Source organism: Pygocentrus nattereri, chromosome 10 (assembly GCF_015220715.1).
Source record: "Pygocentrus nattereri isolate fPygNat1 chromosome 10, fPygNat1.pri, whole genome shotgun sequence".
Taxonomy (NCBI): Eukaryota; Metazoa; Chordata; class Actinopteri; order Characiformes; family Serrasalmidae; genus Pygocentrus; species Pygocentrus nattereri.
Genome location: NC_051220.1, coordinates 43,977,361 through 43,990,218, shown reverse-complemented (window position 1 = coordinate 43,990,218; position 12,858 = coordinate 43,977,361). Strand labels below are relative to the sequence as shown.

Here is a 12,858-nt window from a genome sequence, read left to right as displayed (position 1 = left end):
CATTTAGATGTTGGTTGAGAGACGTCTAACCGTGTCATTATTTCACCATAATATCACAGGTTTTTTCACAACCACTGTATCACTCTGCTGAGATGCCGTTGCTAAGCAACGTCTTTGACAGCTGTAGCCATTTGAACGTTTTTACTTCTTACTTTGCCACAAACAGAAAACGGACACTGTTAAGATCACATCTGACCGCCAGCCGATTTGGTCCGACTCTGAAGACGAGACGACGCTAAATTCCCAAACTGTCGTCTCCACTGAGCAGCTTTTCAGTCAGCAGCTGTGACAGAAGAACAGCTGAACAACCTGGAATCAGCCAGAAATGAACCCAACACCATTCGCCAAACTAAACGGGCTGTAAGAAGCTTCACAGACCGGCTGGAACAAAACAACATTAATACTGATCTGGACAAACTGACCAAACTGAGCTGAACCTGATATTGGGTCAGTTTTACGGCTCAGTCTGATTTGGTCCGACTCTGAAGATCAGACACGTCTGGCGAATGGTGTTGGGTTCATTTCTGGCTGATTCCAGGTTGTTCAGCTGTTCTTCTGTCACAGCTGCCGACTGAAAAGCTGCTCAGTGGTGACGACAGTTTGGGAATTTAGTGTAAGGAGCTGGAGAACGAACTGCCGGCTGAGCGGCGAGTGGGCGGAGCTCGTTACTCTGACGTAGCAACGAGCTGCTTACACACTCCCTCTCATGTTCTGTTGCGTAAATAGCTAATGAATCTAGAGTCTTTAGATTTTAGAACCATTAGCCTGCTGTGCTTTGCACACAGAGGAATGAGACCTCCGCATTTAACCCCTCCGTGCAGTGACACACCCAGCGCCCAGGGAGCAGTAGGGGGTTAGCACTCATGTCCTTTCAGCTCAGGGGATAAAACCGGCAACCTTCCGGTCACAAGGCTGGTTCCCTAACTATATATATATATATATATATATATAATGAGACAAACTAAACTAAAATCTATCCATTGTTGGTTTTCTTTGGTGATGTTCTTTACATACCAAATAAACGCAGTGCAGCCACGTTATGGTTCTACCTTAAAGGGGTCATATTTCCTGAACTGCTGAATTTGCACTGATGAGAAGTTTTCCATCTCACCTAAATAAAAATACAAATCGCTCCAGTCCACTCAGACAGCGTTTCCCACTGGAGTCTGTCAGCGTGGACTTTCACCTGGAACACCCTCTGCTAACATAGTGTAACTTTTACTACAGGGTGTGAGTCCTTTGTTTGTGTATGTGCGTACAGTGCTGTGCAGACGTGTCAGTAAAGTTATGAATCTGTAGGATAAAAGAACTGAAATAAAAATAAATCAAAAACAAATATATGCAAATCATGTAAACTATATTTTTACTACAAAATCAGCAAACAATGTTGAAACTGAGAAATTTTATTTATTTATTTATTTATTTAAATATTTGCCCATTTTGAATTTAATGCCAAAAACAGGTGCTAAACAAGTCGGGACGGGGGCCTGTTTACAGCTCGTCACCTCCTCTTTAACAGCTCTGTCAGTGTTTGGGAACTGAGGAGACGCTGCTGCAGCTCTGACAGTGAAATTGTTTTCTGTTCTTATTTTATATATATATTTATATGTATAGTTTCAGGAGCTCCTTTGTTGTCTTATTAATTTCATAATGTGCCAAATGTTCTCAGGGGTGACCGGTCTGGACTGCAGGCAGGTCAGTTTAGCACCCGGACTCTTAATAAGGAGCAGAGCTGCTGTAATACAGTCAGAATGTGGTTTGACATCGTCTTGCTGAAATAATCAAGGCCTTCCCTGAAAAGCAGCGTTTCTGGGTCCTGTTTATATTTGGGTTCTTCTTTGTGTTTTAGAGTTTAACAGCGTTTGTGGATGCAGTGATGAACTGTGTTCACAGACAGTGGTTTTCAGAAGTGTTTCTGAGCCCATGCAGTGATTTCCACTACAGAATCATGTCTGTTTTTAATGCAGTGCTGCCTGAGGGCCCAAAGATCACGGCCAGCAGATACTGGTGTTCAGCCTCGTCCCTCACAGACAGAGATTTCTCCAGATTCTCTGAGTCTTTAATGATATTCTGCACCGTAGACGATGAAAAGCAGAAGCTCTTTGCTGTTTTATGTTGAGGAACGTTCTTCTTGAGTTGTTGCTCTATTTGATGGTCCAGTCTGTCACAGAGTGGTGACCCCTCCTCCTCTTTACTTCTGAAAGACTCCGCCTGTCCGAGACGCTCTTTATACCCAGTCATGTTACTGACCTGCTGCTGATTAACCACCAGGTGTTTTTTAGCCTCACACACCTTTACCAGCGTTTTGTTCCCCCGTCCCATCTTTTTTGGAATGTGTTACTGGCATCAAATTTAAAATGGGCAATTTTTTTCAAAAAACCATTTGATATGTTGATATGTTTCAAATCTGAGTTGTTGCCTTTGTACTATTTTGAATCATTGGTTTAAACCATTTGCTCATCATTGCATTTTGTTTTTATTTACATTTTGCCCAGCGTTCCAACTTTTTTGGAAAAGGAGTTGGATTATAAACTTGCTGCCGGATCCAAAACATGACGGTTAAAGATTTCCCCGATATTTTAACTGAAATCATTTCCTTTTTTCGGGTTGCATGAATACACTGGTTCATCAAAGCAGCCACATGCGGAGCTCATGTGGAGCAGTGATTGGTCAGGATGATCTCGGCACACTGTAAACAAACACTGTGAATTTACATGTTCGTCTGTGGTATCGGTTAGGATTGGCCGATGTTCTCCACCAAGCAGAGAACCATTTAATTATGCAAATGGTTCTTTGTGTTCATAGTTCTATACAGAACCATTTTCTTTTCTAAAGAACCCTTGAAGGACGAGAGGCATCAGCACTGCGGAGGTTAATATGATGGGAATGATGAAGTGCCTGTGGTTCAGCTTTAAAGGGCCCATACCCTGCATTCTTCTTGTGTTCTATTTTTTTCCTCTCTGGTAATTTTTGTGTCATAGTTAATTTGTACATCATTTATCTTTATCTTTGAGAATTAAACAGGTTGTGCCTTTAATCACTACTTATAGCTCCGACGTGAATGGGTGGGGCCTGGACACCTTTTTAGGCAGATAGATGAAAATTTGTTTATGACATCACAAAAACATCAAATTGGTAAATTAAAAATGGGCAGCTTAGTTTCTGTATATGGGCTGTCTGGACAGTGAAGCCTTAACAGTGTGTTAATACTACGTCAACAAAGTGAGGAAACTCCATAATATGGGCCCTTTAACTTGAGGATGCACAAGTACAAATAATACCAGGTTCAGGAATTATGCATTTAATGATTAGACAATAAGAATGAAACATCTCCACATCCTGGAAATGAGATAATTAACATGTAACACTGACGTCTCTGCACACAGAACATGAGCTAAATCTGAGCACTGAGTGGCCGTTAGTGCAGTTATTAATGCTCTGCTCTCTGTTTACTGAAGTCCTCGTATCGTCCTGCGTCGGTGAGGCTGGTGCTGAGCCACAGGCTGTGAATCTGCTGTGCTGTTGTCCGATATTAAAGGCTGGAGCAGCGCCGGGTCCGTCAGCTGCGTCTGAACCTGTAATGCACTTTTAATGGCTGCTTACTGGAAACAAGTGCAGCTGAGCTGAAGAAGCTGCAGAGCCGGTTTGGAGGCAGAGATTCTGCAGGGAAACGTGATGTTACAGCTGTGCCGTGTCAGTAGCAGGCAAGGTGTGAAATACAGGGAGTCCTGAGGGTTCCAGCATCCCCTAATTAACCCTGAATGCCTCAAAATAAAAATTCTGGGGGTCCCTGAAAATAAACCGATGGTAAAGTTCTGCTGTCTGTTAGAAAAACAGCCCCTCAAATCCAGACTCAGTCAAATCTGGTCTCTGGTGGCTTTAACTAACTACAGCTGCAGCGCTGCTCCGCCTCAGGGTGGCGCTGTAGCAGACCGGTTCACCCAGTCGGTCTTTGACAGCCTAGAAACCGTAACTCAGACCGTATTTCTCTGAAACTCTTGGATCTGAAAACCGGAAAACTCACCCAGTTTCCCAAGAGTTTGGAGTGAAGAGCGACTGTTCCTCATTCCTCACACTGAAGACAGAAGAGGAGACGAGGAAGATCTCAGTTACTGTGAGGAAGAGCGCAGAATCGCACTAGAACAGAGACTCTACAGAAGAGGAGACGAGGAAGATCTCAGTTACTGTGAGGAAGAGCGCAGAACCGCACTAGAACAGAGACCCTACAGAAGAGGAGACGAGGAAGATCTCAGTTACTGTGAGGAAGAGCGCAGAACCGCACTAGAACAGAGACTCTACAGAAGAGGAGACGAGGAAGATCTCAGTCACTGTGAGGAAGAGCGCAGAACCGCACTAGAACAGAGACTCTACAGAAGAGGAGACGAGGAAGATCTCAGTCACTGTGAGGAAGAGCGCAGAACCGCACTAGAACAGAGACTCTACAGAAGAGGAGACGAGGAAGATCTCAGTTACTGTGAGGAAGAGCGCAGAACCGCACTAGAACAGAGACTCTACAGAAGAGGAGACGAGGAAGATCTCAGTTACTGTGAGGAAGAGCGCAGAACCGCACTAGAACAGAGTCTCTACAGAAGAGGAGACGAGGAAGATCTCAGTTACTGTGAGGAAGAGCGCAGAACCGCACTAGAACAGAGACTCTACAGAAGAGGAGACGAGGAAGATCTCAGTTACTGTGAGGAAGAGCGCAGAACCGCACTAGAACAGAGACTCTACAGAAGAGGAGACGAGGAAGATCTCAGTTACTGTGAGGAAGAGTGCAGAACCGCACTAAAACAGAGACTCTACAGAAGAGGAGACGAGGAAGATCTCAGTTACTGTGAGGAAGAGCGCAGAACCGCACTAAAACAGAGACTCTACAGAAGAGGAGACGAGGAAGATCTCAGTTACTGTGAGGAAGAGCGCAGAACCGCACTAGAACAGAGACTCTACAGAAGAGGAGATGAGGAAGATCTCAGTTACTGTGAGGAGGAGCGCAGAACCGCACTAGAACAGAGACTCTACAGAAGAGGAGACGAGGAAGATCTCAGTTACTGTGAGGAAGAGCGCAGAACCGCACTAGAACAGAGACTCTACAGAAGAGGAGACGAGGAAGATCTCAGTTACTGTGAGGAAGAGCGCAGAATCGCACTAGAACAGAGACTCTACAGAAGAGGAGACGAGGAAGATCTCAGTTACTGTGAGGAAGAGCGCAGAACCGCACTAGAACAGAGACTCTACAGAAGAGGAGACGAGGAAGATCTCAGTTACTGTGAGGAAGAGCGCAGAACCACACTAGAACAGAGACTCTACAGAAGAGGAGACGAGGAAGATCTCAGTTACTGTGAGGAAGAGCGCAGAACCGCACTAGAACAGAGACTCTACAGAAGAGGAGACGAGGAAGATCTCAGTTACTGTGAGGAAGAGCGCAGAACCGCACTAGAACAGAGACTCTACAGAAGAGGAGACGAGGAAGATCTCAGTTACTGTGAGGAAGAGCGCAGAACCGCACTAGAACAGAGACTCTACAGAAGAGGAGACGAGGAAGATCTCAGTTACTGTGAGGAAGAGCGCAGAACCGCACTAGAACAGAGACTCTACAGAAGAGGAGACGAGGAAGATCTCAGTTACTGTGAGGAAGAGCGCAGAACCGCACTAGAACAGAGACTCTACAGAAGAGGAGACGAGGAAGATCTCAGTTACTGTGAGGAAGAGTGCAGAACCGCACTAAAACAGAGACTCTACAGAAGAGGAGACGAGGAAGATCTCAGTTACTGTGAGGAAGAGCGCAGAACCGCACTAGAACAGAGACTCTACAGAAGAGGAGACGAGGAAGATCTCAGTTACTGTGAGGAGGAGCGCAGAACCGCACTAGAACAGAGAGTCTACAGAAGAGGAGACGAGGAAGATCTCAGTTACTGTGAGGAAGAGCGCAGAACCGCACTAGAACAGAGACTCTACAGAAGAGGAGACGAGGAAGATCTCAGTTACTGTGAGGAAGAGTGCAGAACCGCACTAAAACAGAGACTCTACAGAAGAGGAGACGAGGAAGATCTCAGTTACTGTGAGGAAGAGCGCAGAACCGCACTAGAACAGAGACTCTACAGAAGAGGAGACGATGACGGTCCCTTTAATGCGTTTCTAATACCCATGACTGAGGCAGTGGAGCAGACTGGCCGGTTTTCCGATTAGATCAGATGACCTGCGGCTCTTTCCTGAACGGTTTTGCTCCTGCAGGTCAGTAACTCTTCCAGTCATTCCGAGTGCCCACCTACATCTACAGTCTGACCCCTGAGTGACTTTTCCCTCACTGAGAGGCTGATGATGTAACAGCATTCAACTCCTGTTTCCTGTTTGATCTTCCTCTCTGTATTATTAATGAGGAGGGTGAAGCCCCCTGCAGGTGGACAGAGGAACCGCAGCTCTTCATAGAAACATCAGTGGCCAGTAATTTATAGAATTTTTACATTATTTCATTTTGTATTTCCTGAACGTGGAAACGGATTTACTCTGTTTCGCTTGTTTTGTTTATTATGCCTGGTTGCACTGGTTCTCCTACAAGCTTTTAAGCTCTCATTACTGGTTCTGTATCCACAGACTTAAAAACGATGGTTCTTCAAGGGTTCTTTAGTAAACGCAGTGGTTCTGTTTAGAGGCATGAGCTCTGTATAGAATCATTTGCATGCATGAACGGTTCTCCGCATGGTGAAATCATTCTTCAGACTGACGGAGAATGCGTTGTATGTGGATCTGTATAGAACCCCACCTCATCTTTATTTCTGAAAGTCTAAGCCTGGAGGTGCTTCACATCACTGACACTTGGTGTCCCCATCAGTGGTTAAACTGGGCTGTTTTCTCTCAGATCGCTCCGGCTGCTGGTCTGGTTTCTATCCTGAAGAGAAGAGCCTCTCTGAAGGGGACGAGCTCCACCACACCGACTCCAAAACCCGCCAGCAAACGCAAAGTCCGCTTCCGAGTCCCTGACGATGGCCTGGACCACGGTACGTCTTTGCCCTTACAGTTTACTTTGTTATTATCATTATAATATATATACACAGATACACTGACCAGTTCTTCTGCTTGTCTCTACACTTACTGTCCATTTCATCAGCTCCAGTTACTGTACAGGACCGCTTTGTAGTTCTACAGTTACAGACTGTAGTCCATCTGTAACTCTGTTAGCCCCCACAAATGTGGCTTCATGGTATGTGGTAGCAGTTCTTAATAATGACTGTCATTAGTTTGGAAAAAAAACTACCATTTCAAATTCAAAGCTTTTTAGATCTTGTCTTTTCTCTTTAGAAGAATGCCCGTGCCCATTTTCTCCTCTTGCTGTGATCTCAGTCTTCAGCACTCAAACCTTTCAGGTGTTTAAACCCATTTTAGAGCAAAAGAGGTATAAAATGAGCTTTTAACAGCAGTTTGGAAAAGATTGTTATTATTGAAAATTATTATTAGTGTTTGTGCATCGCAACCATCATGGGATACTATAGCAATGCCTTACACCAATTGGGATAGCATAGCAACCACTATGGGTACCATAGCAACACCTTAGCAACCACCAGCTACACCCTAGCAACCATCTTGTATACTATAGCAGTGACCTAGAACCACCTTAGCACCTATTTGGGCTGTGATAGCAACCACCTAGCAGCGCTTTAGGAACCACTTGGAATATTATAGCAGCACCCTAACAACCACCTGGGATACCATAGCAACCACCTAGAAACACACTTGCAACCACCTAGCTACACATTAGTAGCCATTTTGGGTACTGTAGGAACCACTTAGAAACACCTTAGCAACTACTTGGAATATCATAGAAATCATCTAGCAACACCCTAACAACCACCCAAAATACCATAGTAACCGCATGGCAACACCCTAGCAACCAAGGGAGTTCTTACTACTTCATTACTCGAACATTAGAAAGATCACCCCCACGCAGCAGTGTGTAATTCGTGTCTGTCTTATCGATTATGCAGATGAAGTGGGCGGAGACTCCTGGTTGCTCCTCCTGCTGCTGTGCCTCGCCACTGTGGTGATCAGTGTGGGTGGGACTGCGCTGTACTGCACCTTCGGCGACGCCCAGTCGAGCGTGTGCACGGATTTCTCCCACAACATGGACTTCTACGTAGGTCAGGTTCAGCGGGGGGTGGACGAGCTCCGGCACTGGCTGACCCGCGGCTCGTAGCAGGAGGACCGAGGAGCAGCGGAGAGGGACCCAAACGCATCTCCGGATAAAAACGCGTACGTGTTATTACCGCCATAATACTGCCCCGATCAAAAAAACACTGACATGAATAGCTGGGCGCTCTAATATACCCGTTTCCCTCAAATGTAGCAGAGGAGCTACGGTGTTAGAGATTTAGAGATACGTACATTTTTCCACTTATAAAAGCAGAGAGATCAGATCAGGCCTGCTTTAAAACAGCTGCACTGGCTGTTTCACTCAGAACAGAGTTTAAAGCTCTAAATGACCTCAAAGCTCCTGAACGTGTGTCTGTTTATGGTGTTAGATCTGCAGATTCTGAGCTTCTGAACACCTTCAGTAAACCACAGGAAATGTAGAGAGGCTCTTTCAGCTCTTCTGCCTCTGAACTGAGGAGCTCAGTTCAGCTTTTATTAGACAGTCGAGCTCAGAGCTTCACTTTTAATGAACACCTGTAAACGCAGCTCTTTAACTCATTGAAACGCTGCGTCTCGTGGTGTTTATCGTTTGTCGTGCTGCCTTTAGGACTGATATATGTAAATGAGCTCAGTCATGACTGGCTGTGCATTATTCAAAAATCATTGCGAAACACTCCTTGTAACTTCAGGGTAAATGGGCGGGGCTAATCTGCTGTAGGCTGAATAGGTGGATATATTTAAACGCCTTGTGACATCACAAAACCAGTGAATTCAAAATGAGCTCGGCGTCCGTGTACGGACTGGGTACGTTTTCAAACCTGCGGTTTCTGGATTCTTTGTCAAATTCTTGTTAAAGAGATGAGTTTTTATACGATGTGGGCCCTTTAACGACTCGTGGTTAGAGGCGAGTGTGTGATGGTTTGGCCGTGCGGTCAGCTCCATGCCGACGCTGGGGAGATTGTGTGTGTTTTCTGTTAGACTGTCGCTTTAAAGGAGTCTCGTCCTCTCTTTCCCGTTTTCCTCACAGCTGCCTCCCTGAAGGTTTGTGTGTCGCTCTCATGAACACCAGGCTGAAACGATCAACTACAGCGCTAACTCTGAGACATCGGCACAGCTTCCAGGTCTGTCTGAGCCACTTCCTGCGTCCGTGTATGGCGAGCCGAAGCATTCTGCACACCACAGGAACCTGGAGGCTGGACATAACGGCCGTGTGTCCCATCAGGGTCAAACCGAAGCCTTCCACGCAGGGAACTGGACAAAGAAACACACACCCGGCCGTGAGGAGGCCTCCTGAAGGAGCAGGGAATCTCTCGGCCAGTGTAGCTCAGTGTTTACTGCCGTCAACTTCACCTCATGTACAGAGACCGAGTTTTTAAAGTCTTAAATACGGAGTCTTAACGTTTGATTGGTGGCATTTCCCCGTTCTTTCAATAGCTGGATCGCCATGGCGACACTAGAGAGGATGCTGACTACAGCAGTGGTTCTCAGCTGGTAGCAGGCGTTGAGAGGGTTGCGAGTACGTCAGGAAAAAAAATCAAACTTTTATCGTTTTAAGTTTATAGAATTTTGATGGTGAGCTTTTACTTTGAAAGGCGTCAGGTGGGTTTTAGAGGTACGCTTTTATTTTGAAAGGCATCCTAGGCTGTGTCCAAAACTTACTACCAAATAAATATATATAAGTATATCGCTGTTGTTGGAACAAAACCTCGTGTCTCCAACATGGTAGCTTTACGGGAGAAGGAGAAAACTACTTCACTTTTAATGTAAGTCAATGGAACCAGACGTCTTTCCATCTTTAATTAAATTTACACACACTGCGAAGAGCAACAGGCATTTTTAATTTGTCAAAAACTGAAAAACGTGAAAAAACCTTCCGACAACAGCTGAATGTATTCAGTACAATCATAGAGTAATAATAATAATAGTAGATATTTTATATGTAAAAATGTTCAGTTCAGTGTGTGTATATAATAGTAATAGTATATATAACAGTATATTTAGTGTATGCATACCAAATTTAGACGACTATACAACACATTGTGTCCTGCCGAGTACACTCTACTCCTAAAGCTGATGTGGTTAATATCAGCCCTCGTCTCGCGTTAGTGCAGTTTATACATACTGTTTTATGGCGCTGCTCCATACGAACGTCGCCTGCCGGTGTTTTTACAGCGTTTGCTTTGGAAAACAACCATATTTCATCAGATTCTCTAAAATAGCACCACTCATGTAAATCACTATGTTGCATTGTTTACTTTATAATCACTACAGTAATGCTGTCTTCCGCTCGCGGGCTTTCAGTGCTGCGGTGTTCAGTGGTTCCCCAACACTTTCATCTTTTAAAAACGAGGAAAGTTCACTGGATATCAGCCCTTTAACGGCTCCACGTGGTTTGAGGCTAGCGTGTGATGTTTCGGGCCTGCGGTCAGCGCCGTGCTGTTTGGTGCTGATTATTCTCAGATATCGGCTCAGTGCTGTTTCCATTCAGGTTTAGCGTCAGAGGGCGTCTGTACCCAAAACCACTCCAGCCTTAAAACCACGTTTTTCTCTGATACACATCTACACTGAGCAGGTGGAACAGCGTGGAGGGTAAAGCACGGATGCAGCAGCTGAGCTGTATGAACATTATGATGACTATCTGTCTGCGCATGCACTGCAAGTACCCTCTCCAAACGATGGTTCCTTAAGGGTTCTTTAGTAAAGACAGTGTTTCCCTCCAATGGGTCCTAGGACGACCTTGGGGTTTCATCCCCATTGGCCATGCCTGGTACTCCCCCACCGGGAGGCGTCCAGGGGGCATCCAGATCAGGTGCCCGAACAACCTCAGCTGGCTCCTCTCAATGCGGAGGAGTAGCGGCTCTACTCCGAGCTCCTCCCAGACGGCCGAGCTCCTCACACTGTCAGTAGAGTGTAGCCGCCACGCTGCGAAGAGGCTCATTTCCGCTGCTTGTATCCGTGATCTTTGGTCATTACTCACAGCTCATGACCGCAGGTGAGGGTCAGGATGTAGACCGACCGGTAAACGGAGAGCTTCGCCTTATGGCTCAGCTCCTCTTCACCAGTACAGTCCGGTACAGTGACCGCATTACTTCTGCTGCCTGTCCCAGCCTGCGGCCGATCTCACCATCCCTCTTCCTATCACTCGTGAACAAGACACCAAGATACTTAAACTCCTCCACCTGGGGCAGGACCTTTCCCCTTACCTGGAGTGGACATGCCGTCCTGTTCTCAGAAAGCAGGTTGCCTAATAAAGCTTGGCTTTATTTTTTTCTGAGTGGCCACATCTGTGTAATAGTCAAAGTGCCCCTCTGAGTGTTTTACAGTGTTGGGGTTAGCAGGGATAACACAGCCAGGAAAACTACACTAATCAAAACACGGAATTTTGAGGACGTTGAAGATACGACACTAAATCAACAATAAATACTGCATTTATTACACTGAGGACAGAATAGAGACCCAGGAACCAGAAAACAACTCATTTTTTATTTTCTGTTAAATGGTTCAGATGTAAACAGAGCGGTTCTGAGCGGTTCGGTGTGAAACGCTCTGTTCTAGATAATCTTACCGAGTCAGAACTGTCCACAGTGGTGGTGATAGGAACCAGACGTCCCCCTATAAAAGTTCCTACATGAGCTGGTTCTGAATTCACTGCCTGATGACTGAGACGCTGTTTTATGAGAGTTTAGAGAACTTCAACTCCATTCATGGTGGAGGGAGACATGCAGGGCGCTGTGCGGCAAAATAGTCCCCAAAGAAAACTCATTATTCCAGATTTTCCACTGTTTTCCATCATCAACATTCCATATAAGCTCAGAAGACTCGTGTAGGTTCTCTGGTGGTTCTGGATGGTAAATAAAGTGTCTATATCTGTGTTGTAGTCATGGCGACGCCTGGTTCCCATCACCACCACTGTAAAGACGTCTGAACCGTTTCACACCAAATTATTCTGAATCTCTCTGTTTACATCAGACACACTGGATTATGGGGAATTTTGAAATCACCTTTAATAATAGAAGCTAAATGTGGGTTTTGCCTCAGGACCAGTTGAGAACCACTGAACAGAACCACCTGTAGTGATGATGTACGTTAAAGGCTCATAAGAGATCATAAGGAAAGCAATATGTGTGAACTGAAGAATGTTTATAATGTAAAGATCATAGGAAGAGCATGAAAACAGGTATATTGTATTATTTAATAGCATCTGCTCAGGCATGTGAGGATCTCGTCACTGTTGTGGTTCGTGTGGTTTATCATCAAAAGAACGTTCTTACATCTGTTTTATTATCACCTCTTGTGTTAAATGGCCTTGTTTTTATGTTCTAGTTGTTTTTTCAGATTCTCGTCCTTGTTTTTTCTGCAGTTTGGAAAGTTTCTCCTCCTGAGCACAACGTCAGTGTGACTTCCTATAGAAATACAGGGACTTGTCTTAAACACAAATCATGCAAACCTGAATAATTTACAGATTTATCCCAGACTAGCTGGGCTGCTGTCTTCACTTTGAGTTTAAACAAGTATCGGGAAAGAAGAGAAACATTATAAGATTGTTATTATTATTAAAGTCAATTATTTTATCTTTTAAGTGGCTGTCTGGCGGGTTCAGATGACCGATTTGTGTGAATTTATAGTATTTATTTAATGTAGGAATCGCTGAACACCTTCTGAAATCTAAATCCTAACACGCAGGTCCTCCCTGTTCAGGCCTGAACGTGGTGTAAGAATCACTACTGACGTGAT

At 45.1% G+C, this 12,858-nt stretch overlaps 1 protein-coding gene across 1 annotated transcript in view; it reads left to right on the top strand.

Annotated features, from left to right (window-relative positions):
• The window catches only part of cnsta (consortin, connexin sorting protein a), a 42,289-nt gene extending 30,565 nt beyond the window's left edge, over positions 1-11,724 (top strand). Inside the window, exons 11-13 of the mRNA XM_017685780.2 lie at positions 6,857-6,995; positions 7,980-8,244; positions 9,152-11,724. Coding sequence (XP_017541269.2) covers positions 6,857-6,995; positions 7,980-8,188 — 348 coding nt within the window. The 3' untranslated portion in view covers positions 8,189-8,244; positions 9,152-11,724. The remainder of the gene's footprint in view (positions 1-6,856; positions 6,996-7,979; positions 8,245-9,151) is intronic.
• Positions 11,725-12,858: the final 1,134 nt, after the last annotated feature.